The sequence below is a fragment of the Mus musculus genome, chromosome 2 (assembly GCF_000001635.26).
Source record: "Mus musculus strain C57BL/6J chromosome 2, GRCm38.p6 C57BL/6J".
NCBI classification, from domain to species: Eukaryota; Metazoa; Chordata; class Mammalia; order Rodentia; family Muridae; genus Mus; species Mus musculus.
The window spans coordinates 92408892-92434828 of NC_000068.7; the positions used below are offsets into that span (position 1 = coordinate 92408892).

The 25937-nt window shown below is 50.5% G+C and overlaps 1 protein-coding gene and 1 long non-coding RNA gene across 4 annotated transcripts in view; one reads left to right on the plus strand and one right to left on the minus strand.

Moving 5' to 3' along the window:
• Positions 1-23417, plus strand: D930015M05Rik (RIKEN cDNA D930015M05 gene). Its single transcript, NR_040621.1, has 4 exons — positions 1-520; positions 8836-9040; positions 13922-14135; positions 23167-23417. It is a non-coding gene; the product is annotated as an RIKEN cDNA D930015M05 gene (long non-coding RNA).
• Cry2 (cryptochrome 2 (photolyase-like)) overlaps positions 1-25194 on the minus strand; it is a 30440-nt gene extending 5246 nt beyond the window's left edge. The window contains exons 1-12 of one of the 3 annotated variants that reach the window (XM_017315281.2): positions 24921-25194; positions 18011-18119; positions 15654-15796; positions 13987-14171; positions 13271-13359; positions 7263-7403; positions 4745-5056; positions 4376-4527; positions 4058-4260; positions 3723-3815; positions 2735-2876; positions 2689-2700 (exon numbers count right to left, since the gene is read on the minus strand). In XM_017315281.2, the coding sequence (XP_017170770.1) occupies positions 2737-2876; positions 3723-3815; positions 4058-4260; positions 4376-4527; positions 4745-5056; positions 7263-7403; positions 13271-13359; positions 13987-14171; positions 15654-15796; positions 18011-18119; positions 24921-25132 (1779 nt within the window). In that variant the 5' untranslated portion in view covers positions 25133-25194 and the 3' untranslated portion in view covers positions 2689-2700; positions 2735-2736. Of the gene's footprint in view, positions 1-2688; positions 2701-2734; positions 2877-3722; positions 3816-4057; positions 4261-4375; positions 4528-4744; positions 5057-7262; positions 7404-13270; positions 13360-13986; positions 14172-14349; positions 14462-15653; positions 15797-18010; positions 18120-24920 lie in introns of those variants that run through there. The other 2 variants (NM_009963.4, XM_030247073.1) reach the window with 2 other exon arrangements.
• Positions 25195-25937: the final 743 nt, after the last annotated feature.

The window sequence follows — 25937 nt, forward strand, 5'->3', positions numbered from 1 at the left end:
AGAAGCACACGCAAGGCCTGCCTGAGTGCTTCCCTCAGTTAGACTTTTCACCCGAGAGTCTAGATTTTCTCCTTGACATTCCGGTTATGTGTGTCCCAGCATAGGGCAGCTGACTAGCACTACAAAGTGGTTCACAGATGTGAGGGTTAATCCTGGCTGTCATCTTGATTAGATTTGGGAGCATAGGGCCTTGTCTCCGAGTGGGTCTGTGAGGATAGGAGCCTCCCCAGGGCAGTGCCTTCTAGCAGTAGCCCAGATATGGATTCCAAGAGAAGAGTGGGACTGCTTCTGCCTGACTGTCTGCGCTCCTTGTTGCTAAGTGCATCTACGCTGCTGCTGCTGCTACTGCCATTCTTCACGGACATCAGAACTAAGCTTCTCTGATGTATGCACATTGAAGACCAGAGGCTCTCCAGGAATCCTTCTGTCCTTCAGCACCAGCCTTGCAGATTGTGAAGTTCCTTGGTTCTTAGTCTCTCCACTGTGCAGATGGCCACTGTTGGACTCACTCTCCCTCTGAGTAAGACAATCTAATATATTCTTTTGTAAACATGAACGTTCCGTAGGGTCTGTTTCTCTAGCAAGCCTAATGCAACAGATGCGGGTCCCAAGGTCCTGATACCCTAGCCTGTACACTGTACTCTTTTCTCTTGGGGTTTCCAGAAACATGGTGCTCCCACTGTCTGTCTTGGAAAGAACTCTACTCCTGTCTCATCGTCTGGCCTCCCAGTCCCTCTCTCCATCTTCAAGAGCATTTCCTGGCTTAACTACCTTATGAAGATGTAGGGCATAAGCTGTGAAAACCAGCCCCTGGGAGCTCAGTAGGTGACACATGATCACCCAGACACGGTGCAGGAAAGGCACTCCTCTACCTGGTTGATGTCACTTGACGTCAGTATTGGTCCTCTCATGTGGCTCTCCCGCACCTGGCTCTCTTAGGGCCCCATCCAGTGCTTAGTCGCTTCCGATGCTGGTTTGATCGTCCTGTTCCACAAGCAGCTTCTCTCCTAGGAAGTCCCTGCAGGGGCCCTCACTGCCTGGTCTAACAGTCTTCCAGGAGCACCAGACTCAACAGGCAAGAAACCCGATCATAATCACCCCAGCAGAGAGTACTTCAGAGCTGGGCCCAGGCTGTGAGGGCCTGGATTTTCTGAATTTAAGGAGATCTGCACAGATTTCCCTGTTGACACTCACACGGTGTTGGGTTTCGGAGCCTTTGGGAGCTGGGACTTAGAGATGCTGAGCCCACAGCAGCACCCCCACGTCTCTTGACTGCATCTGCACTTAATCTTGGGGACAATGACCTGATTTCAGGAAGGAAACCATCCTCCTAGAGATTATGTAATTTGTACAAGATCATATAAACTCTGAATTGGTTTTGCTGTGGTGTAAAGTTGCTCCACGCTCAGCCCATCAACAGCTCTCCCGATAAGCCAGGTCTGCAGCTTTCTAGGAACTGTAGGCTGTTAGTCTTCCTTTCCTAAGTCACTGTGGATGGATCCCACATTAATGTGGCATGCGTTATATGTCACTGTCCCTATACATCTGCTGGCAACACGCCCATGCTGTACTATACGCCATCAGCTTACTGAGCATCCTTGACTCATACATCTAATCTTTCTGTTTGTTAATCTTGCCTCAAAATCAGGGAATTAACCAAGCAAGTTCAGAAGCCATCACGCTCTGTGCTCAGCACTGGAGAGCATGGCATCTATGGTGGTGGCTCTTCCAGGGACAAGGCAGCACAACCTTGTCCTCCCACTGGCAATGTCTAGAGGACAAAGCACCAAGTGCCTGCCACCCCACGAGGACATAAATCGAGACACTGCGGAAGCCTCAGTGAGGCCGAGTGATCGGGACCAGAAAAAGCACCAACCCTCCATGGTGAAAAGCACCCTCCGATCTCCTGATGCAGATGGTCGGAAGAGCCTGCCAGGAGAGACTGTCCACAGCCTGAGAGGACAGCAATCCACACTTCTCCAGGACTGGCCTAAAAGCCTTTCCTGCCTTAGGGAAGGAGGAGCCGAGAGGAGGAAGACTGACTGACTCTCCTTCCCTCTGTTTCTTTCCTTTTTTTTAATGATTCAGGAGTCTTGTAGAAAAGATGAGGATGGACTGGCACGTGCACGGCCAGAGCCCGTGAGAAGAGACCCTGAGGCAGAGGCAGAGACAGCTTCTGGGGCTGGGCTGAGCCCTTTCCTGCCATCTGAAGCTCAGTATCACCCTCGCTTGGCCACCTACAGAACTCAGGTCAAGTAAACAAACAGAACAAAACTAAACTAAACCCTCGCCAGAAATCAAAGGGTTTCAACTTCTAAGTTTCACTCTTCAAAAATAAACCCTCTTCCTTTACATTTTTTTTTTTTTAAATTTTAGAAGGTAAAGTAGACATGGTGGCTCGTATCTGAATTTCCAGCACTCAGGAGGATATGGCTACAGCAGGAGGATTGCTCTAAGTCCAAAACTATCCTCAACTACCCAGTGAGGCTCTGTCTCAAACAAATAAACAAAGACAGCCATCCCTTACCACTGCAAAGGTTTACAGGAGTGGTTCTCAACCTGTGGGCCCTGACCCTTTGGGGGCTGCATATCAGATCTCCTGACTACCAGGTATTTACATGATGATTCATAACTGTAGCAAAACAAGCTGAAGTCCTACCCTGATCGCATTTTAATCTGGTTTGCTGTTTGGCCCTCCAGCTGGCAAGCAACAGCTTTTTAAACCACAACTCACTCTCAGGAGTCCTTGCTTGCTGGCTCTTGGGTAGGCATCTCCGTCACTCTAGCCCGCTTGGTCAGTTCTTCACCAGGAGGTTCCTCGGCTGCTTCCAGCTTGCGTTTGGGGGAAGCTGGGCCACTGGATAGTGCTCTGGGGCCTGTAGAGAGGCACAGAAACAGGTCATAGTTACTTACCATAACAGTCTCTTGCTGTGGGGACAGGAAGCCCTGCCCTGGCCTCCTTTGCAGCAGTGACCTCACTTGGAACTATATGAGGAGGGCATGGCCTGGCCTGCTGGCAGCAAGGCCAACTTCTGGTGCTCAGATCCCTGGCGCCAGGCCAGAGACTGGTTGGCCTACCTGCCGTCCTGCCGTCCTTGCTCTGAAGGTGAGGGTTCCCTTCGCAGTCCCGGGAAATCCCAGGGTTCTGGGCATTTTCGTGTTGTGGAGCATCCCGAACCCGACCAGCACCCTTGCTCTTCCCTGTGGCTTCTCCTGCCCAGCCTCCTGAGCACCTTATTCCTCATCTCCCCATTGTTTCCGTTTATGTGGCAGGCAGTGGGGTTTTAAAACCTCAGTGGGGCCTCCGTCAGTGCAGGAAGGCAGGGCGACTTGTGCCAAAGCTGCTCTGCTTCCCTCCTCCCTGGCTCTGGATCCTTCTGCTCCTACAGTGGACTCTGCTTGTGCCTGCTTTGGGGGCCTTTCTCGATATTTCCTTTCCTGGTTCTTATCAAGATGATGCTTAAAGAGGTGCCCTTGGGCTTCTCCTATCTAACGCGGCCCTAAAGAGGCCCCATTCCTAGTCCCACATCAAGCCACTCAGTGCTACCTCCCTCCAAAATCCTTAATGTTCTCATGTGATGGTCTTACAGTATGTCCCAGGTGGGATATAAGCTTCATCAGCTACATGCTCATTTTGGCCTCAGCCCTAAATGACTAATGTGGTGGTGACACAGGCCACAGAAGGCCAGGGAGGCCAGAGGCAGGTGTAACTGACTGGTCACCTGTGTTGCTGATGCTCCCAGCTTGGCTTGAACCAGGCTCTGCCACAGGGTGACTGAGGTCTTCCACACAGGAAGGGACAGATGCCAATAGACCTGGGGGATTGAATGCACACAAGATTAAGAGGGCTGCAGATCATGAGAAACAAAGAAGCCAAGGAGGGCAAGAGCAGGACACAGCCTCCACCCTTTCCAATACCCCACAGCCGCTTTGGCAGCCCAATCTGGCCCAGCCTGCAGCATCTTTTACAGCCTGGGGGCAGCCAACACCTGAAAAAGCTTTCAGGTTTCGTCCTCCCTTGGTGAGTGAGATGCCAGAGGGGGTAGGGGATCCTTACAGAGTCCCCGGTATCTCGACAGCTGTTGGTAGATCTGCTTCATTCGTTCAATGTTGAGCCGACTAGTCTCTGCATGATTGACGATGGGCCGTGGGTAGTCCACGCCAATGATGCACTTGGCAGCCTTCTGAACTGACTCGGGGGCATTCCAGGGCTCATAGATGTATCGAGAGGGGAAGCCTTTCAGTTTGGGCAGGTACCGCCTGAAACACACCCCAGGTAATGTATCAGCACACTGTGACTCTTCTTTAAAGGGCCTAGGGTACCCCAATCCAGGAGGGAGGCTCCAGAGCCAAAGAGTCTGGTGTGTGTCCTTACCGGATGTAGTCCCCACTGGGGTCTGTACGTCGGCCGAAGCCCACAGGGCAGTAGCAGTGGAAGAATTGTTGGAAGAAAGCACTGCAGGACAGCCACATCCAGCTGCCTGCATTCACACTGAAATCGGCATCCAGGAGCAGCTCGTCAAATACCTAGATGAGGAAAAACCAGCCTCCTTGGAGACCTGACGCTCTGGCTCTTTCCACTTCTGTAACACTATTACACCCTCAGGGAGCCAGAGCCCTTCTGCTGAGGGCCCAGGGATGCAGAAAGGATCTCCTAGACCCAAGGATCCCACCCCAGCCCCAGTCTATAAGGAGCTGCCCTTGGCTAGGCCTGGTCACAGGGTACAGGCTAGCTTGCACTCACCCGGACCCCGCTCTCCCAGCTGACCCAGAGGTCCCCGCGGGTGAGGAAGCAGGCCACAGCGTGCCGGGCCAGGTGGTGGATCCAGCCCTCCTGCCTCAGTTGGGTCATGATGGCGTCAATCCAAGGGAAGCCTGTCTTGCCCTCGGCCCACTTGGCCAGGGCTTCGGGGTTGCGGTCCCAGGGGATCTGGATGCAGATGGGGTTCCCCTCCATTCGGTCAAACCTGGGGTTGTTGGTGGCCGCTGTGTAGAAGAATTCTCGCCACAGGAGTTGTCCAAATAAGGAGAGGGGGGGTGTGCTGTTCCTCTTCACCTAAGGGGTGGGCATGGTACACAGAGATGAGTGTCTGCCTGGCTCTTAGCACTGTGACGATGCTCAGGTCTCCTGCACAGAACAACCTGGAGTGTCTCCCAATCGCCATGGTTCCAAATCCTTGAGATGTGCAGCAGGACTAGACTTAAAAGATTCTCAGTGTACAACATGCAGCCCTGCCTTGGGCACCAAGAATGGCTTCAGGGGTGGGTTGGGGTGGGGGAATGATGCTATAGAACTCTGCCATGGGAACCAAACTCTTCAAGACTACTCCAATTCTGTGGCTTTACCTTCTAGAAAGCTGAAGGGATTTTACACATCATCAGCAATTTAAAATATGAAATCTGAACAGCTAAGTAACTCACTGAATCCAGAGAGGTGGAGCTGGTGTCTACCTAGAGCCTTCCCCTCCACTACCTAGTGTTCATAGTACTGGAACGTACTCTGCATGCTGCCAGAGGAGAAAGGTAACCACCAACAGAGTTGCAAGCCCTCTGATCTACATTGGTGCCTGCCCGTGACACACTGGTACAACAGTGGCACACATGCTATGCGAGTAACCAGCCATTATGTGACTGAATAAAGACCCACTCCATGAGATGGGGCCATCCCTGACACTGTCCAGGTGGCCATGAACCTATAGGAAAACCAAACTCTACTGCTCTAAAGGAATACAGCAATGACTCCTAAAGACATGCTGCTATACGCAGTGCCTCGCTCAGCCATCGTCAGAGAAACTTCCTCCAGTGGTAGATGGGAACACATACAGGGACCCACAACTGGACAAATTGCAGAGAGTGAGGCACTTCAGAATACTCAGTCCTAAATAGGACCGTCTACATCAAATCTCTCCCCTCTGCTCAGGGAACTCTTTGGAAGAGGAGATGAAAAGATTGTAAGAGCCAGAGGGGATGGAAGACAGCACCGAAACAAGGCCTTCTAGACAGCAGGACTGAAGCACTTGGAGCCCACAGGACTGTGGCTGCCTGCACAGGCCAAAGTCAGACAAGGTCCCAGATCAGAGGAAGTGGACACAGCTCTCATCCCTAACCCAGAAGCTACCTCCAATTGATAACTGCTCACAAAGGGAATTTCGTTTCTGCAATGAGTCTTATTGGGTATGCAAACTGCACTTAAGGGCAGCAGTAGACGCCAACACAGGTGACGCAAAGGTGCTTTTAGAGGATATTTTTGGGGTGGGGGGGAAGTTCATAATACTGGGCTTGCCTGCCCTCCCTCCCTCCCTTCCTTCCTTCTCTCCTTCCTTTCTTTCTTTTTTCTTTCATTTAAACCTTGCAGCATGCAGGTCTTTTGCTTATACATTATGGTTCTTGGTTTTGTGCGTTTATGGGACTTCCATGTGTGTGGATATATGTGTGTGTGCTTATATGTTTTCTTGGGCTTTTTCTTTGACTCCTTTTCCTCCTGTTCATTAGTTTTGTCCAATTCAGATTTTTTGTATTTTGTTTTCTTCTGTTTTTGTAGATGTCTGTTTGTATTTTAGGGAGACAGAGAAAGAAACGCTGTTGACCTGAGTGGGTGGAAAGTAGGGAGAATCTGGGAGTCAGGGCATGGGGAGCTGTGATCAGAATATACTGTATTAAAAAAGTTACAAAGTCTGAGACATGAACAGATTAGGGTGGACTCTACACAAACAGCAAGCCTTCAAAGCTACCCCATTCCATGAAGCTGATACTGGCAGGGCTAGGGAAAGCAACACTAAAAATCCAAGGCATAGTAGGACCTAAGGACCATCTCCGTGGGATGCTCTGACAGCCCGCGGGCTGCGTGGCACGGTCCTGTATGCAGCCCTTCCAGGCCGGCCCTGGACTTCCCCTTAGACTTCAGTCCCAGCTCCAGTGATGGCAGCTGTGCCCTTCTTATGACTGCCTCTGGCCGCGACGCTCACTTCCCACCCCAGGTCCCAAGCCTTCACTTATCAGCTGCTAGTAAATATACCAGCTCTGAAGCCCTCGGGGCCAGCTCTTCTGTCTCCAGAACCACAGGAGAAGCTGGCTTCATCCACATCGGTAACTCAGTTGTGCCCAGCTGTCACCTCTAGGAAACCACCCATCTCTGGCTTCTCTGAACTGTCTCCAGAACTCTCACAGCCCAGACCCAAAGCCAAAGAGAAGGGGCCTCGTCTGGGATGACTGGCAACAAGTGCTGTGCCTGGGGGCGACCGTGCCTGCTCCCCGCACCTCACCTTCTTGTACAAGTCCCACAGGCGGTAGTAGAAGAGGCGGCAGGAGAGGCATCCAAAGCGCAGGTAGGGGCTGAGGCCTGTGGGGCTGGCCAGTAAGGAATTGGCATTCATCCGAGGTCTCTCATAGTTGGCAACCCAGGCCTGCAGAAGAGAGGTGACACAAGGTCAGGACTGATGTTACAAAGTGAGGATTCTTCATCTAAGGTCAAAAAACCAAACCAAACCAAAGAAAGGCCCTAGAACCAGGCCTGCAGCACTGCGTGCATCCCTCTCCTGCCTGGGGACTCTAGGAAAGAGAGATGGCCATGTTCTTGTTCTGACTTCATGTTCAGTGTGTAGGATGACTGTGAATGACTTATTTAGCGTCTTAGCTATTAAATAAGAACATTTCCCGTCTCTGGGGAGTAACTGAAGTGGGAAAGAACACTGAGAACATGGGACAAACTCTGCAGTAACATAGAAGGTGGGAAGGCATATGCTTGACAGAAACCAGTACTCCTAGCTTGGTCACCAGAACCCTGAGGCTGCCACTGCAGGGTCCTCACATCATTGCTAAACAACCAGGAACAACACAGGAAACTCTCAAAGTTCCAAAGACCAACAGAGCCACTCACTTCTGAGGCCTCTTGTCATTCATTACTGGCCGCTTTACTGCTCTGCTTCTCAGAGACACCATTCTGAGGAGGATTCTCACTAGACTGTAAGAATATCAATTATGCTATCATCCTCTACAAATAGAGTAAGTGGGCTCAGAATACTTCTGTGACATTCTTGGGGTCGGAGAGAGCCTGGGAGTCTCACTTTAGACTCCAGTCTCCATGTTCCCATCTCTGTTCCTGACACCTTTCCTCCTGCCCACTCAATACCTCCCTGTCTCACTTCAGGGGCCCTTCCTTCCTGTGACAGGCAGGCAAGGGCAGCTTAGGAAAAACTTTACCCTGCCTCGCTAGTTGGGGATAAATCCTCAACTTTCAGAGACTCAGTATCACTGACAACGCTTTCCAGCACCTTCTTCCTCTCTGAATGAAAGTGAGGCTGTAGCCACTGCAAGGTCCAATGGAGAAGGATGTTACTGTGGATAGGAGGCAGAGTTCATGCAGAGGCATCGGGAAGAGTCCAGGCTGAGCAGGGCCATGGGAGGAGAGGGGAGGGCCGGGGGAGAACAAGAAAAGAGGAGAGGACAAGTGGACCAAAAGAGGAGCTGAAGACCATGAGGCCAAGAGAGAACACAGCGAAAGGGCTGGATTATATTGGAATCAGAAGCTGAGGGAAGGGAATCCCAGCCCAGACCCAGGAAGGGTCTGGAGAGGTTTAGGGTGGGGGTGGGATGAGAAGTGCCAGGAGGAGCCAACGGTATTGAGTGAGCTGTCTAGGTTTCTTTGGGATCTGACACTCTCCCCTAACAAGTTCCACGCAAAGACCATGAAATAATGATCTCATTTCTCCTACTCTACAAACCAAGCAAATGACCAACAAGTCATAGGACTTGTGATAGCCAGTGGGCCTCTTGCACCAGGCCCTGTCCTCTACAGCCAACCTGTGCCCACCATCCTCTCTCATCTCCACTTTCCAGCCACCTGCCTAGGCCCTGCTGTCTGACTCTGCTGGCGCTGCACTGACCCCAGGATCTGCCGAGGCCCTGCTGTCTGACTCTGCTGGCGCTGCGCTGACTCCAAGTACTGCTGCCTTTGGATTCTGGGTGCTCCCCCTGTCTGTCTCCAATCCACAGGTATCTCTGGCACTCATGTGCTGCACCTGCTAGCTGCTATTCATTCTAGGTCAGTGGCTCTCACCTTGCGGAACAAGCCTTTCACATATCAGATATCCTTCCTGATCATGATTCATAACGGTAGCCAAGTTACAGTTACAGAGTAGCAAGGAAAATAAATTTATGGTTGGGGGTCAGCACAACATGAGAACCTGTATAAAGGAGTCATAGCTTTAGGGAGGTTGAGAAGCACTGCCCTAGGCTCTCTGTAAGGTCTATCTCTTCTCCATCCCTCCAGTGTTCCAGCCCCGGGCTCTGTCCTTGCCCCAGGCCCATCTTTTGGCAGGCACTCTTGTGCACAGCTGCAGCCCAGCTGGGTCCACCTGGATGTAGAACCTGCTTTGTTGCTTAAGCTCGCTCCTGTGCTGGACTCTTTACAGAGAAGGCAACTTTATCCACGTCACTGCCATCACCTTCCCCCTTCACCATGTCCTCAATGCTCCACCTAACGATCTCTGATGTTCTTTCCATCCAGTGCTGCTAAGATAAAATCTAGACTGGACTGTGAAGACAACCTCCTCCAGTGCGCTGTCCACACTGGGAATGGAGTGTCTGGGCTGCCCAGAGGCACACGACCGCTCACACCTCTCTGGCCTCTCTGGCCCCAGTCCCTCAACCCCGTGGCGTCTCCAGCCTTGGCAGATGGGGTTCTCTCCCCTGCGCCTTAAGTGTCTCTCATCAGACACTGCTAGCACATCTCCTTGTTCCCCTGACCCTTAACCCTGCGGTTTCAAGCTTTATAAAACATTTTATCTTCTTTTTCTCTGTGTGTACATGTGTGCAGGTGTGGAGGCCAGGGGAAAAACTGGCTGTCTTCCTTATTGTTTTCTTACTCTTTTCCTTGACCCAAACACTGCCAGAACTTGGAGCTCGTTTGTGTGTTTTTGGGGGAGGCATAGGTTGTGGTTAGGCTGCCCAAGCAACCTTTCCTGTAATGAGTTACAGGTGTGTGAGATCACAACTGGCCTTCTTTTTTCCTTTTTTGGTCAGCTGATTTTCCATCTACATGTGGGTGCCAGGATCTGAACTCAGTCCCCTTGCTTGTGAAACAAACATTTCTACCCATGAGCCATCTCTCCAGGCCCCAATTTTTTTTTTTAAATCTTAAATGAAGATTTAAACGCAGACACAGAGACCCACACAAATGTGTAGCTTCACAAGTTCTTCTAAAGGCAATATCCAGGTAAACTCTGGAAACAGGACCTTGCCAGTCACCCGGTCCGTGCTCAGTCCTCACCAATCTCCTCCCACCCCCTGGTGACGCCAGCCACAGCTTTTATAATTATTACATTTTTGAGATGTTTACATTTTTTTCTGCTTTTGCAAAGTGTGTTTGGAGCAAACTTACTCTTCCACAACTATTCTTGGATTTCTACATACCTGCTTGTGCCCTCTACTACCCAAAAGTGCATCCCTCAGCCCTATAGCTTAGTCTTAGCCATTTAAAAAGTATTTATATCAAAGTTTCTTCTAGACACACACACACTCTCTGGCACCTTTTCCTTCCCCTTCTGATGTTTCTGTGGAAGAGCACAGAGACTGCACTTGTCTGGTGCCTACACACTCATGTATAGTTTGACACATCCCTGTCTTGTGCCTTACCTGTAAGCTGGCTGGTACCAGGGACTGGACTGAACTTGGGTATGATCCTTTATGAGTCTGTAGTAGGGGACATATGAAACTTGCCTGTCTCTGATAGTGGCCATGGTCATTATGCCTGTGTCATCCCTGAGTGGGCAAACAGGGCCACTCCGATTCTACTATTCTTTTTTTCATTTAATAGAGTACTAGAGCTGGAGAGATGGCTCAGCATTAAAAATGCTTGCTTGCTACTCTTTCATCAGACAGAACCTACATGGTACTTAAAGCTGTCTGTAGCTCCAGTTCAGGGGGATCTAACACTTTCTTCTGGATTCTGTGGACTCCAGGTACACATGTGATGCATATACATATATGTTAGCAAAACAGACATACAGAATCTACAGAGTGGGTTCCAGGACAGGTGGGAATAAACAGAGAAATCTTGAGAAAAAAAAAAAAAGGAATGTCAATACAGGACCCCAGAGAGGTAAAGGGCATATAATCTGCCCCCTCCCCGCCCCTTTTGGTGTTTTAATGGGGCACCTTCTCTACTCTCAGTTCTAGTGGGCAAGACAGATCCATGCCTACTTTCTGACCCCAGGAGTGGCTCAGGATGTGAATGTAGTCATGGAAAACAGTCCATCCCTAGCCACAGTGACTAAGCCATGGAAGGGCACAGGACCCAAGCCAAGCCAATGAAAATATTTCTTTGGACTTTTACTGATGCTTTTGAAAAAGAGGCAAGCAAGCCCCTTCCTCTGGTGAGCTATACAGACAGAAGACAGGTAGGCTATGCCGACCACCTTCACCACTGCTAAGGGAAGCCCACTTGAGGATGGACTCACAGAGGACAGCAAAGCCAGGGAATGGAGGGTACCTGCTTTACCACTCTTGGGACACCTGGATGCTGCTACACCCAAAGGCTACACCTTAGATTCCTGGTTACATTGGTTTTAAAAACTCTCCCTTTCAAAGGGCAGCTAAAGTGCAACACTTGATTGATAATTAATCCTGATGCTCTCTGCTCCTGCAAGCCTGACCTGCGGCTTTCCTAACCCTTAGGCTTTCTAACTGAACACAATGTGCTTCCGCATGTCTGTCCTAACCATCAGTCTTTCTAGCTCCTACAACATCTTGATGATATAAACTGCTGCTCCCTTCAGGTTTGAAGAACCAAAGAAGGTTAATTTTTTCAACCCCAAACCTCTGGTTTTCCCCAGTGAGTGGAGGATAGGGTGGCATCCAGGGGTGTGTGGAAAATGGGCTCCTGGTTTGGTGGTTTGGGGGGCAGTCCTTTACAAATATTGTTAAGATAACAAAAATGAGAATTGGTGTAGCTCTGTCTCTCGTGAATCCTGCTCCTCCTATCACTGCCTTTGTCAGCTCCATCCCTGCTCTGACCAAACATCTCTCTCCAAAGAGCCTTTGAATCACTGGGTATGATGCTTTGTTTTTTCCTTTCATCTGGTGCTAAGATGGACTGATGGTTTTGAGCATGGCTGGAGAACAGTCTACCAACAAGCTATAACCCAGCCCTGTGCAGAGCCCTTGATGGACACATGAAGCACTCCCTCATATAGCTCTTGATGTGGACACACAAAGCTAGTCCCTCATAGCTTTTGACTCTCAGCCTCATCTTTCATTGGAGGAACTTGTTTTATCTTCAGCTGAGAGAAATATCTGAATGGGAATATTAAGTCTACTGAGCTGAGGGAGGCTGAGGCTGTCACCATATCCTCCAATGCTGGCTGGCCACTCCTGAGGCTGGGAAAGCATTCTTCTTTAGCAGGCTGCCTTGGGCCCTTGATCCATTGCTAGTACCTAGCTGCTGGCAAAAGACCTTGTCACTTGCATGGGGACAGAAAAGGCTGTGCTTTTGAGGGACAGACTACAGAGAGACTGCAGGGTCAGGGAGTTTGGAAGCAGGAGTCCTCAAGTCCGTGGAACCTGCACTCCTTCTCTGGTCATAGGGGGGTAAGGACCACGGATGCTGTGGAACCTCTGGGCCTTGGCCTCTCCCTCTTGCTGATTCCCACTGCACAGAAGGTAGGCCATTTGCTATCTGGATCTAAGCAAATGGGAAATGAAGCCAAAAGAGATGAGGAGGGGCCACCTGACACCCAATAACTGACCTGATGGGTTTTACCAACTCAACAGTGTTATTGCTTCTTTTGAGACAGACAGTCTCACCCTGTAGCCCACTCTGGCCTGGAACTTAAAGCAATCCTTCTGCCTCATCCCTCTTCAATGCTGGGACTACAGGCATGCATCAAGCCTGGTTGGCTGCCCTTTCCATAAGCAAAAGCTGTCCACAGAAGAAAGTCAGACTGGTGCCAACTGTGTGATCATGTGGAACTGCACCTCCCTACACTGCTAACCAATGGTGTGACCTCAGGCAGGTTACTCAACCTCTCTCAGCCCAGGCTTGTAATCTGTCAGATGGGGAGCCTAATAGCTGCCTGCTGGACAGACGAAGGGAGATAATGCAATCAGGCACATAAGCCAGCGGCCAGCACAGGGTGGACTTTCCAACTGGGAGCTGCTGTTAATCTTGCCATCAGGAAGAGTTTTTAGTTTTCAACCCCTCAGACATGAAGCTGACCCACATCCCTGTGGTCCTGACTGTAGTCAGTCCCATGGCTCAGAAACAGGGCCATACCTTCCGTTCCAAGTGCTTGTCCAGGCGGGCCAGAGCTTCTGTCTCTCCTCCTTGCCAAACAGCTGGGCCAAGTCCTTCCGTGGGGAATCCTACAAAAGGAACAGTAGGCAGTAGCACTGCAGGTCAGGTCACCCCAGAAACAGCTCAGTAAACACCTTTAAGATGATTCACAAATATAAAAATGGTAATTTCCACGATTCAGACTGATCTGCTCTTTAAACGGAACTACAGACCTTGGACTTGGTGCTGTGAGGACTGAGAAAACCCTTAAAGTGCAGAAGGTTAGCTTTATTCAGATCAGAAGATGGTGTGGGCAGGAGGAGGGAGGCAGGAAGGTGGGCTGGGTACCTAAAGCCTGGATTAGTTATCCTAGTGAGGAAGTCCACTGACCAGCACCAGACAGTGCCTCTACTGATGGAGAGAGGGAACTACAGAAAGAGGCTTCAGCTACAAACAGCAGCAGCCTGGCCGGGCACAGGTAGTTAACTAACTGGTCATATGGTGGATAACAGCAACCTTTTCTGTTTTTCTTTTCCTTTTTAAGACAAGGTCTCATGTAGTCCAGGCTGGCCTATTTCTCCTGCCTCTGTCTCTCAGTTTCAAGGATTGCAGGCATGAGCCACTAAGCCAGTATTTTCTAACTTTGACAAGGAAACAGGAAGGCCACGTCCCCCACAGGAAGCAGCGGCCTGTGTGGTGTGCTGTAGGGCACTCACCCAGCTCCTCCAGGGAAGGCACGCCATAGGTGTCGTCATGGTTCTCCTGGATCTCAGCTCTGCAGCTCTCCATCTGCTGGCTGCTCACAGCCACCGCGGGCTTCTTGGGCAGCTCCATGCGGCTGATGAGGGCCTGAAAGCGCTTGTAGGTAAGGGGTGGTTTCTGCCCATTCAGTTCGATGATTCTGGGGAGCCCAAAGCACATCTGAAGTCACTCCTGAGATTCTTTATTTTGGGGTCCCTGGCCACCCCAAAAAAAGAGCGCAAGACACAAGAAGCTCTGAGGGTTGCTCTCCTCATCACCTCACGGTCCCGTCCCTGAGGAGAAAGGGGGGCACAGGGGAGGCTGTATCTCCATTTTACCGAGAGGGAAAATGAAGCCCAGAGAGCTGGAACAGGAGCCTCAGGTAATGGAGCAAGGCAGGGCCAGAGCTGGGACTCAATTCCAGGTTCCCTGGTGTCCACGTGGAGCCGCCTAGAGACAGAGACTGACCGTATCTCTCTAATCAGACAGAAAATCCCCATGGGCCTCTGGGCACCTATCTGACCACACCAAGGGCTTCTCTCTACCCCATTTCGAGCCTCCGAGGGATATACAGTGAGGGACATAACATGCTCCTTTCTTGGAGGATCAATGTCCTGTTAGCCCTGTTCACTAGAGCAGAGATGTGAAGGCCGGCTAATGCTCCCTCAGTCAGAGTCTGGGGCTACGGTAAACAGCAACAGTATAAAGAGTGTTGCAGTGTGCCAAGCACTTCTCACAAGCAAGAAGGAAAGGCATGGGCACTGGAGAGGAGGGTTCACTGCGTCTGTGAGGATAAATTTCGATGGTCTGTAGGCAGATTCCTAGGCTCTCGCTGGCCGAGAAGGAGCTTATGCAAGGCCTGCCTGTCCGGGTGAGTTCATTTCCCAGTTTGTTCTCCCTGTGCTGCCCCCATTAGCCCAGATAGGAGCTGGCTGCTGCCTCTGCAGTCCCTGCCCTCCCCTGGCACGTGGCAGGGGAAGGGCTCCACAGCAAGCCTCTCCTCCTGAGGGCTTGGCTCACGTGCACAGCTGTGTGACCCAGCCTCCTGGCAGCCAGCCCTGGGTTGGGAGGAGGGCAGGGAGCAGTAGCAGCTACAGAGGGTGGCATCTCTAGTAGGGAAGGGGAGACAAAAGCACAGAGGCTGGCCCCTGGGGAAGGAGGTTCTGCTGTGGTTGCCAGCACCCCGCAGGGGTCTCTAGAGCCCTCAAACATTATCAGAATGCATGGCCCTGAAACCCAGATAGGCCAAGCAGACCCGGGATCATCCTTGAGTGGAAACTAGGTCTGAGAGAACAGAGGCCTGCTGGGAGGAGTCTGATGGGGTCTGCCAAGGTTAGGGTTCTGTAGTTAGGGAGCACAACAGAGGAGGGGGGGGAGCATGAAACTCAATGAGCCAATGACAGATCTATGAAGACTGTGTGGAGACAGAGCCTCCCTGCTTTCACAGCTTAGGTCTAACCAAGCCTCTTTTGTTATCCAAATCGGGTTAACCTCTTGGTGACTTCTTTAAGCCCCCAACTCTGGCCCATTATTGTCCAGTTCAGTTAGCCCTCTTGCTGAACTGGTCCAAATTCCACTTAGGAGGAGCCCCAGTCCCCAGTCCTCACCATGGGCAACCTTACCGAGAGCCCCCGTGTCTTACCTGTCTAGGTCATAGAGGGTGTGAGAGTTCTCAGTCACCACCTCCACGCCAGCCTCCTTGGCCATCTTCATAATGGCTGCATCCCGTTCTTTCCCAAAGGGTTCAGAGTCATATTCAAAGGTCAAACGGGTCACCCCCCATTCCTGCATAGAGATAATCTGTTATGCTTGGTTCAAGAAGAGGGGCCTGGGTACTCAGCTTCTCTCTGGGAGTGAGCAGGGCTGACCTTGAGCTGTGCTAGAATAGCTACAGAACAAAGAAAGGGCCTGGACAATAGTTTAAATCAGAAAGCAAAGAGCCGGAGCTCTGCAAGTGTGGAGTTGTCAGCCAGGACCGGGAGGCCAAGCGCACTGCGGTGGTGGAGTCAACAGAAAGGGCCAGTGTTCACTGTGGCCTTGAAGTGGGGGAATGAGGCTATAAATACAATGTTCCCAGGGGAGCCCCCAGCTCAGAGAGCCACTGACTCACAGTGGAAATGGGGGACACACACACACACTCCAGCCTGCTCTGTAGCCTTTCCCAGGCCTCCTCAGACTCTACAAACTTGTGGCCTAGTTTTCCTGGCAGACTTGTGCTATGTAAAGTGTCTTAATGGTTTCCACAGCAACACTCCCTAGGCCAGAAGCAAACAGAGCTAATGGCTCTCAGAGCTGGAGAAGGAGGAGCTATCCTGAGTCCAGAGAAAACAAACTGGAGGGGCTACAGGTTGTGAAAAGGGGAATTTTTTTTTTCCTGAGCTTTCAGTCACTTTGGTCTCCTAGCAACACCAGGGGAAAGCGGACATGGTGAAAGCTATCTAGACAAGCCATAGAAAGCCCTATAGCATGTAACTAGCAAGAAGGAAGCAATCTAACCAGTCTGTGGTCAAAGTCCCTTACAGCTTTGGACCACTGGTCACTATCCTAATTCAGGCCTGCCCAGGGGAGTGAGTTCTGAGCAGGGTGGATATCCAGCTCATCTAAGTCCCAGTGCACTACATATTTATTTATCCCTTACTATGCTGAGTGGTTTACAGAGGTGACGTCATTGCATACTCATATAACCCTGTGAATAAGAAGATTCTCATTAAATGACAGGCCCCACTCCGTGAGGGTGATTCTCCTGTGCCTTGTCCTGTTTCTATGACAGCACTCATCATAGGCAGTGAAGTTGCCCATCACTGACCTGTTTTGCCATCACTGTGTGAACGCAGGGTAGAAATCACGCTGGGTTGCACAAGCATCGATATCACCCTATCAGCCAGTATGGGGCCTGATGCTAGTGAAGGCTCAGTGAATACACGATGAGCGACTCAGTGAACAGCGAAGGTATCTATAGTTCTGAGCTACAGACCATTTGGCCTCTGAGCTCCTGGGAGAGAGGAGCAATGTGGAGGGACAGGAAAGACAAAATCTTTTCTATTACCATTGTTTTGGTTTTACTGTGCTGGGGATGGGACCAGGGTCTCATGCATACTAGGCAAGTGTGCTACTGCTAAGCCACAGCCACAGACTAACAAATGCATGTACAGGGTATACCAAGGAAACACACAGCTCTATGTCAGAGAGCCCAAGATAGCGTCCTTACCTGTAAACCTGGGACAGCAGAACCCACCCCTCGGGGCTGTTGGGGGTGAGTGTTAGCACATGGTAGCAGTTGGAACACGACTCAGTCAGCCCTAGGAGAATGCTAATGACTAGTGTTCATAGGTGTGTGAAGAATTATGGGGGGACGCACACAATGAAGCTATTTTCTTAAATTTTTCATATAGTACTTGGAGTGCTACTGAGGATGAAGGAGAATGGTCTAGAATGTTCTATCCATGAGAACTTTTGTCTCTGCTTGGGCCTTAAAACATGCATTTTAAAGAAGCTTGAGGAAATGGGCTTGCCTCCAGTATGGTCCCAGAATGAAGATTTTATTCATTGCTTACCACAGGGAAACAGGGATGGCTCCCTCAAATGCCTGACTGACTTTTTCCCTAATAAGCAGAGCAAGATGAGGTGGTCAGCACCCCTTGTTAGACAGGAAACCCCACCCTCAAAGTCTTGGCAGGAACAAGCTCTAGTAAAACATACTGGCTTGAGCCAAGGAACCATGAGGAAGCCAGCGGCAGCAGGGTGGAAGGACTCACGCTCTGCGTGTCTGGGCTGAGCTGGGATATTTCCAGCACAACACTAATTTTACAGAATTTTTTCCCTTCAGTTTCCACCCTGCTGGCAAATTTACCAGCTGTCTCTGCTTCTGACCTCCCTAGCAGCCATTTTAGTGGCCAGACAGGAGCCAGTATTTCCATTTTGCCAGCCAGAACAGCATTTCACTCTGTGGGCAGGCAGATGCTAAGCAGCAGACGCCCCCTCTCAGCCCTCCATGCTCACCTTGAACAGCCTTGGGAACACATCAGCTGGCTGTCCCCGGACTACAAACAGACGCGAATTCAGCTTTCTTAAGCTTGTGTCCAGATCTTCCAGAGATTGCAGTAGGAACCTGCAGATTCCACAAAGACCTCATTATTAGCATGGGTTCTCTCTCTCTCTCTCTCTCTCTCTCTCTCTCTCTCTCTCTCTCTCTCACACACACACACACACACACACACACACACACACACACACTTTCTTAACAAAGTCACTGTTCATGCTAAACAAGTTGGTATGGTGTGCGCAGGGCTGGAGGCCTAGCCTGAGCTCCGCCCGGGAGGGATGGGGTGAACACACTCACTAGCTGTGATCGGAGGCAGTGACCTAACCTCTTTACTTGCTTTCTCTCCATGCCATGGAATTGAGAGTAGAACCTTAGACTTGCTAAGATGTTACCTCATGAAATCGCTAAGAAATAAAATCAGAGTGCAAGGAAAACCCTAGGCACAGAACTCCCATGATCACTGCGAGCTGCTCTTGGTGCTGTTTATATGTCTGTTAAATACTAAAGCCACAACCACAGGCTGGGTGGCCTCTGAAGGTTTGTTTGGTAGTTCAATTTCCATGCCTCTCGTGACCCACAGTCCCTTGAGCCTCAAGTACGGTATTCTTGTTTATCTTCTGATGTGTTCAAAATCCCAGTGACAAGTGGGTACTGAGTAAAATATCATCCCTTGCCTTCCCTAGTCAACCACAGTCATCTATTCTAATTCATAAGTACTTTCATAATTTGACTCCCTCAACACATTTTGAAGGAAACTGAACTATTCCCATTTTGCAGACAAAGAAACTGACAAGAGAGGTTAGGGAATTTACCAAAGCAGACAGCTGTTAGGTGACTGAGCTAGCATAGTGGCCCAGGCAGACCAGACTCTTAAAGCCTTGTTTGTTTTCAGTGGTCCATTCTAAACACTTCAGTCAAGGGCTGAGAGTCTCCTGAGCCTGGAACACAAGCCTCACCCAGACAGTCTATCCACACGCCTATCTTCCTCCTCAGGAGCCAAGCCTGAACAGGCCAAGCTTCTTATGCCAGGCTCCCTCCACAGAACCTGCTGTCGATCCCTGAGCTACATTCCCTGACTACTGGAGGTTTACAGAAGCCTTGAGGGTGCCAATCAGAACCAGGCCCCGCCTGCTGCCTCTGACGTACATAAAATGACATAATCCCAAGTCCAATGCTGTAGACCCACATTCCAGCAGAAGCCCAGCCCAGAGCAGCACTGAGCTAAAGAGCACGAAGGCGTACCCAAGGGGTTGAGACAGGAGGCTGACAGCCTAAAGGTTGCTTTGAGGGCTCCTCAAGTTCTCCTGCAGTGAAATTTCTGATTTAGAAAACCTGACACCCTTTGAATGTTAAGCCCACTTAAATTTGGATTTGCAAGCCTGCTTAAATTGGTCTTGGGGGTGGGAGAAGCACCTTGCTGCTCATCCCTAACACACACACAAAATAAAAATAAAGGAGACTCGGGGGAGCAGATAGCCCCAGCCACCTGAAACAGGAGCTCTGCTAGGCACAAGGCCACACCTCAGGGCAGAGCTTCTTCCCATCAGAAGATGCTAATATGTCCCAGCCATACACTTTAAGGGTCTTTATCTTCACAACTCACCACACCTCAGAGAACGTCAATCTGCAGCTATTAAGGCTGAAATGCACAGGAAGTATAGATTCTAGAGTATGTTGCAATCTGTTTTCTATACACCTTTATTTTTAGAACTTGTTTCCTAAACGGAGAGCTTCCGGCAGCATCTCTCCAGCATAGATGAATACCCTTGTCTTCTCTGACAGGAAGCAGAAGGCAAAGTCTATAGCTAGCAACAAAACAATGCTGCAATTCACAATGGCAATAGCGACATTTACTAAGCACTCCCTGAGTGTGGCTCTGTCCCACTTGTTTTGCATGTATTATTTAATTATCAGACAACCCTGTCCCTGGATGTCCCCATTTTATGGGTGAAGAAACTGACATTCAAAGATTAAGTATATTCTCCAACATAATATACCTAGTAACTGGACAGAACTAGGAGCCCTGGAATACTACAGCTCAGCGTTCACTCTCAGCTACCAGGCTCTGGGCCTCAGCAGTGCGTATACTCACTGCTCTGAGCTACACACACTTGAGGTGGGTGATACTGCCTAGGGGTCAGCAATTAGAGTACCTGAGCTCAATTAAAGGCTAACATCTTTTCTGCAGATCTTTACTCCCCAAATTGTAGTGTGAGGAGCCCTAGCTCTGCATGACCAGGAACTTGCTAGAACACACATACACTCTTGGGCCCCATCCCAGACTAATACGATCAGAATTTTCCTGGGAATTCACTTGTTCATAAAAACTCAAGAAGTTCCACTGTGGCATGCACTTCAACTTGACCTCAATATTGGTACTCTGTACATTTTTGTTTCAACTTTGCTTTTACTGGGTTCTACCTCAACCCCTAAGAAACTTTTAACTAGTGGGGTGGTAGTGGCCCTTGCCTTTAATCCCAGCCCTTGGGAGGCAGAGGCAGGCGGATCTCTATGAGCCAGCATGGTCTATAGCGTGAGTTTCAGGACAGACAAACTACAGTGAAACCATCTCAAGCTCCAACCACCACCACGAAAGGGCAATGCTGAGCTACTTCCACCATGGTCCCCAGGATGGACCCAGAACAGCTTCCCAGGAGGCAATAGGAAGGAGACAGGGAGATCCCTGAGTAGTTTCCAGCCCCCAGGCAGCCACAGACAGGGAGGCCACTGCCATGACATCACCTTTTGTATCTGCTGCTCTGCAAAGCACCGAAAGAACTGGAGCTAGCTGCTCCTGGAGAGTGCCCACCAGACAGGCCTAGGCTGTCTTAGCCAGGGAGAACTGGCCTTTCCCTCTGTGCTCCCTTCGAGCCCTCCTCTGCCCCTGCTCACTTCTCTTTACTTAAGGAGGGGGGAACGCAAAGGAAAACAGGTGAGCACTGGAAGGGTTGGCGTCGGGGCTGATCGTCACGCTTGCTCCAAGGGGAGATCACAGGGCCACAGTGCAGAGCACACCCCCTGAGGGAGCAGTCACAGACCCTAAGGGTGCGGCCAGAGCTCCACCTTTTGAATAGTCCTTGCTCCAGAATTACGTAAGTTCCCTGGAGCCAGGGGAGACAGAACTGGAGAAAACCAAATTGGGATTTCCAAAAATACAGGGAAAACTGTCATCCAGCAACTCTAGGAGGCGATCCCTTCAGAACAAGTGAGTTCCATACTTCCACTCAGAGAGATCTTTTGGGGGGACAGAAGTGGCTGTGTTGAGAAACACTTGATTTATCTGTTAATGGAGTGGAGGGTAGGAGTGGGTGGGTAGGGTAGTGAAGTCTTCAGGTTCAGACGTCCTTGACCAAATTCTTGTGCTTCAAGCAAGCTTATCTAACCACAACAATATTATAAACTGGCAGACTGGTAACAGGATATTAATAGACAGAAATTCACTCCCAAGAAATTAAGAGTTTAGGCCCCACCAAAAGGAATAATCTAATGGTTCCTAAATCTCATTCAAATAGAAACATAGATTTTATTTTTTTCTTTTGCAGAGTGCTTAATTTTAAACAGCTCGATCAAAGTTTTCTACCCCTCTTGGGCAAATGGAAATGTGCTCTTGGCTTACAGAACAGTGAAGCCTCTTGCTAGAGTTACAGTGTGAACAGCTCAAGGAACACAAATCTCTCTACTAGCAACTACTGATCCCACCTCCTCGTTGACCAAGTTCCCAGGCCACCCTCTTTGATGGTGCAGCTGCCCAGCTGCATTCAACTACTAGATGACAAGAGTCCCCATCCTGTATCACTGGCTAACTTCTGAGAGAAATGGCTAAGAAAGAAGACACTTCTACTAACTCCCTCTGTTCTGGAAGTTCCTAAAAAAAAAAAGATACAGCACAGAGCCAGAGACCAAATGATTTCAACAGAGTAGGAGGAGAATTCTGGCTGACATCTAAGCTGTGACAGAGAGAAGGAAATTAATACTGGATCGAGCCTGACCCATTTTTAAAATCTAGAAGCCATTCACAGCTGCCTTTTGTTTTGATCTTGCCTGCAGCCCCTCCTTTCCAGATACAGCAAATTTGGGGAAGGAAGGACAGAGGAAAATGGCGAAAGATACTAGGAAAACATTCTTGGGAGCCACAGAGCTGGAAGTGGTCCATAGACTTCCTATTATCACTAAGGCAATGGGTATGACAGCCTGCTTCTATGCCTACATGCACATGCACACGCACACTCGCGCGCACACGCGCACGCGCACGCACGCACGCACGCACGCACGCACACACACACACACACACACACACACACACACACACGCACATTTTTTCCTGGTTGCCTTTCTCTTTAACACTGTGGCTATTTTAATCGGATTCCATCTGCAGGGAGGCAGTCAGTGTAACAGAGGTGACAGAATCAGATCTCCCTCTGCTGCCAGATGGGCCCCACCCTTCTAGAGAGAGTCGGTTGCTGAAGCAGTAGGGGGCAGGGCCGTCATGCTGCAGCAGCACCATTCTCTTAAGACTACTCCCAAGCTCAGAAGCAGTGCCGGAAGATTACACATACTGTAGTTATGCAGAAATGCAGCTGAGGGGGGCAGGTGGGGTGGGATGGGTGGACTCCTCGCCTCCAACTCCTCACCTCCAACCCTGTGCACAAATGGCATTTAGCCCCGCACTCAAACCACTGGGGGCAAGGACAACGGCGAGGCTGCTGGAGTGTGCCTGATGCCGGGCTCAGAAGCAGCTACCATATTCGATCTGTTTTTTTGTTATTTCACCTTGTCCTCCTAAATGCCAAAGCTAATTAGACTTCTGGTCAATGCACTGAAGCAACACACTCCCTGGGTTGCCTGGCTTGCTATAGTTCCTTAGTGCAGCACTTCTGAAGCTTGGCTGCAGTGGCCAAAAAACCAAGGCAGCCTAGGGTAGGGCAAGGCAACTGAATCAGAGAAGCAGAAACGGGGGAGGGGAGCCCAGGAAGCTTTCAAGGGTCCTTAAGTGATTCCAACGTGAGGCAAATATTAAAAGCACATCTGTAGTTTGTGTCTCCCCACCTCCACCCCCACCCCATTCTGCTCACGGCATTTAGGCCTCCATTTATGCTTGTCTTTCTCTACTCAGATGCAGGTCTCTGGAGGCTGTGGGAGCTCACCGAGGCCCGACGGTTCACTGCCATGCTCGGCAGCAGCCTACCAGCTACAACTCCTGGAATCCCATTCTCAGTACCTGCACTCCCACAGGACTTGAGATGTTGCCCAAGCATCTGAGCTGCCTCAGTCGTTTTCTGCTTCATTCTCTCGAAAGTGCCGCTACAAAAGGGTGACCCACAAAAATCAAAAAACCATAAAACCAAGCATACTGGAGTTCAATCTACCTTGTGAAGGGGGAAAAAAGGCTCTTTTATTTCCACTACCACAAAGGAGTAGGCAGTCATAGATAGCGCTCCCCCCAAATCCCAGTAAAAAACGAAACATCTTCATGACAACATAACAAATAAGAGTCAGATTCTATTGACTCTGTCCACACTGGCGCACTGCCAAAAGGAAGGGGAGGGCAAAGTCTGAGGCCTGGTTTAATGTCCACAGCAGAGATGGTCATTTGCCGGTGTTTGTCAAACCCAACCTCCTATCTATGGAAACTGGAGCGAGACAGAGTAATAGCCCAATCTGAAAACTGTGTGGGCTGGCTCTTCACAGGACTATCTTTAGTTGCTCCCTCTGTGTAAATGGGGCAGGAAGGGGCATTTAGTAGGCGTGCTACTAGGAACACTTGCTCTCCTAGCAGGGCAAACCCCTCTTGGAGAGGAAAGAGTGGACGCTGAGAGCCACGGTCTCCTGGGAACTACCTCACTCATCTGTGCAACAAGGCCATAAGCAAACACCTCTCATAACAATGCAAACAAACCAAGCTACTGCAGGGAGGCCTTTAGACAGTGATGGGAACATGGTGTATCAAAACGTCTTGTTTCTGAAGACTGGTTACAGAGAAAATACATCAGATGCCGATTTATTATGTCACAGCATGCTGGGAAAGGGTTCAGCCTCCTGGGAGTTATCACCGAATCTTCATATTGTGTTCTTGTTTTTCCACATCAGCTCCTAAAAGTCTCATCTGTAATGGCCCAGCTCTCCTAAAAAACACTTCATGACAACAGGCGGAAGAGCTGACGGGTGATGCAACCCTCTTTGAATATCTTTCTAGCAACGTTATAACTACACAGGGATCCTCTCAGATGGGTTAGGGGACCTCCTGAGAGATTGCTCATTGGGTAAAGGCACCCGGCTTTCCACCCTGGAACCGTATGGTGAGTGAGAACCTGCAAGTCGTCCTTTTAACTCTATACACTGCCATGCCATGCATGTCCTTTCCCAATCAATGTTTTTTAAAAAAAATGCGTCAAGAACACAAAAGTGCCATTACCCGATGATGCCCTTGGGGTCTTTTTAAAACCGGCTAATGCTAAGCTAGGTTCCCTGATCACCACCACGTTTGTCTGTGAAGAGAGGTTACGCGGGATGGGAAAAGAGGCGTGGGGGAGAGTCAAACAAATCCGAGGCTTAGGGAAGCCCTTGGGGGGGGGGGGTCCACGAGGGGCTACTTCTCTTGAAGAAGCTTTTCTCCGCTCCCACAGCACACCCCTAAAAGCCCAGTCCCCATTCTTCCAGGGACTGGCTGCAGATCCTCCCTCAGGTTGACTTCGCGTTTTTGACGAGAGTCTCGTCAGCATAGAGGGACCTCTGTCCCCCAGGCCTCCCAGGAGTTCAGAGCGGGCCACACTGGGCAAAAACGCTGTGTCAGAGTGGCCGCAGGCTGGAGTTCCTGGGCCCAGGGGAGTCCGCTTGGTGTTGCCACCCCGCAGCATAGGGTCCCCTCACCTCCATCGGTTGATGCCCACAGACGAGGAGGCCGCGAACCACGGGTCGAGGATGTAGACGCAGCGCACACAGCGCGCCCCGCGCACGGCAGCTAGCAGCGCGGGGTTGTCGTGGAGCCGTAGTCCTTTGCGGAACCAGTGCACCGAGGACGCGCCGTCCGCGCCCATCGATTGCGCGGGGACCGTCGCTGCCACCACAGCAGCCGCCGCCATCGCCGCCTGGACTGGGTCTCGGTCTGCCGCTCCGCCCGACCGCCCCGTTGGTCCCGCCCAGCGCCCGCCCAGCGACCTATGATGCAGCCTCTCCCTGGCATGACTCCGCCCCAAGGAGTCTGGATCGCCTCTGTGATTGGGTGAGACCCGGTGGGACCCTCCCTCTGTTCCATTGGTCAGCAGCGTCGGCGCAGGCTCCGCCCCCTCACGTTCCCACCATGTGTGGTCCCGCTTGGTAGCCACCCGCCGGTGACGCAGGACCGCGCTGCGTCCGCCCCGCGTGGGCTGAGTCTGGAGGGACCTCGGATCTCCTACGCATTTCGCGTCCCCGGGAAAGACAGGGGTTGCGGTGACTCCGGCCGGTGGCTGACAGACCTGTTACCGGGCCCTTTCTAACAGTTCATTGTCCTGTTCATATGTGAGGCTGAGCGGTGATTGCCTTACACAAACTGTCCTATTTTCTATTTTCATCTCATCCTGGTAACGTTCATTTCATAAACACGAATAAAACAGATGCTTGTTAGTCTTACTCTGCAGATGAAGTAAGCTTAGGGCGCCCCAGTTTGAATGACTTGCGCAATACCATGAATCCAGTAAGATTCCACTCAGAATCTTCCGATTTCAAAATCCACTTCCTCGCAGAGAATCTTGGTATTTGCATACAGAAAGGCATAAGGATAAAGGAGACGCCCTTTTATGCGGCAGGAGTGGGTTTGGGAGAAAGGACAAAGGTTTCAGAGGACGTGGGTTGAGGCAGTAATTATGCCCTCAAATGAATTCATTTCTTTTACGTTCTGTTTAGCAG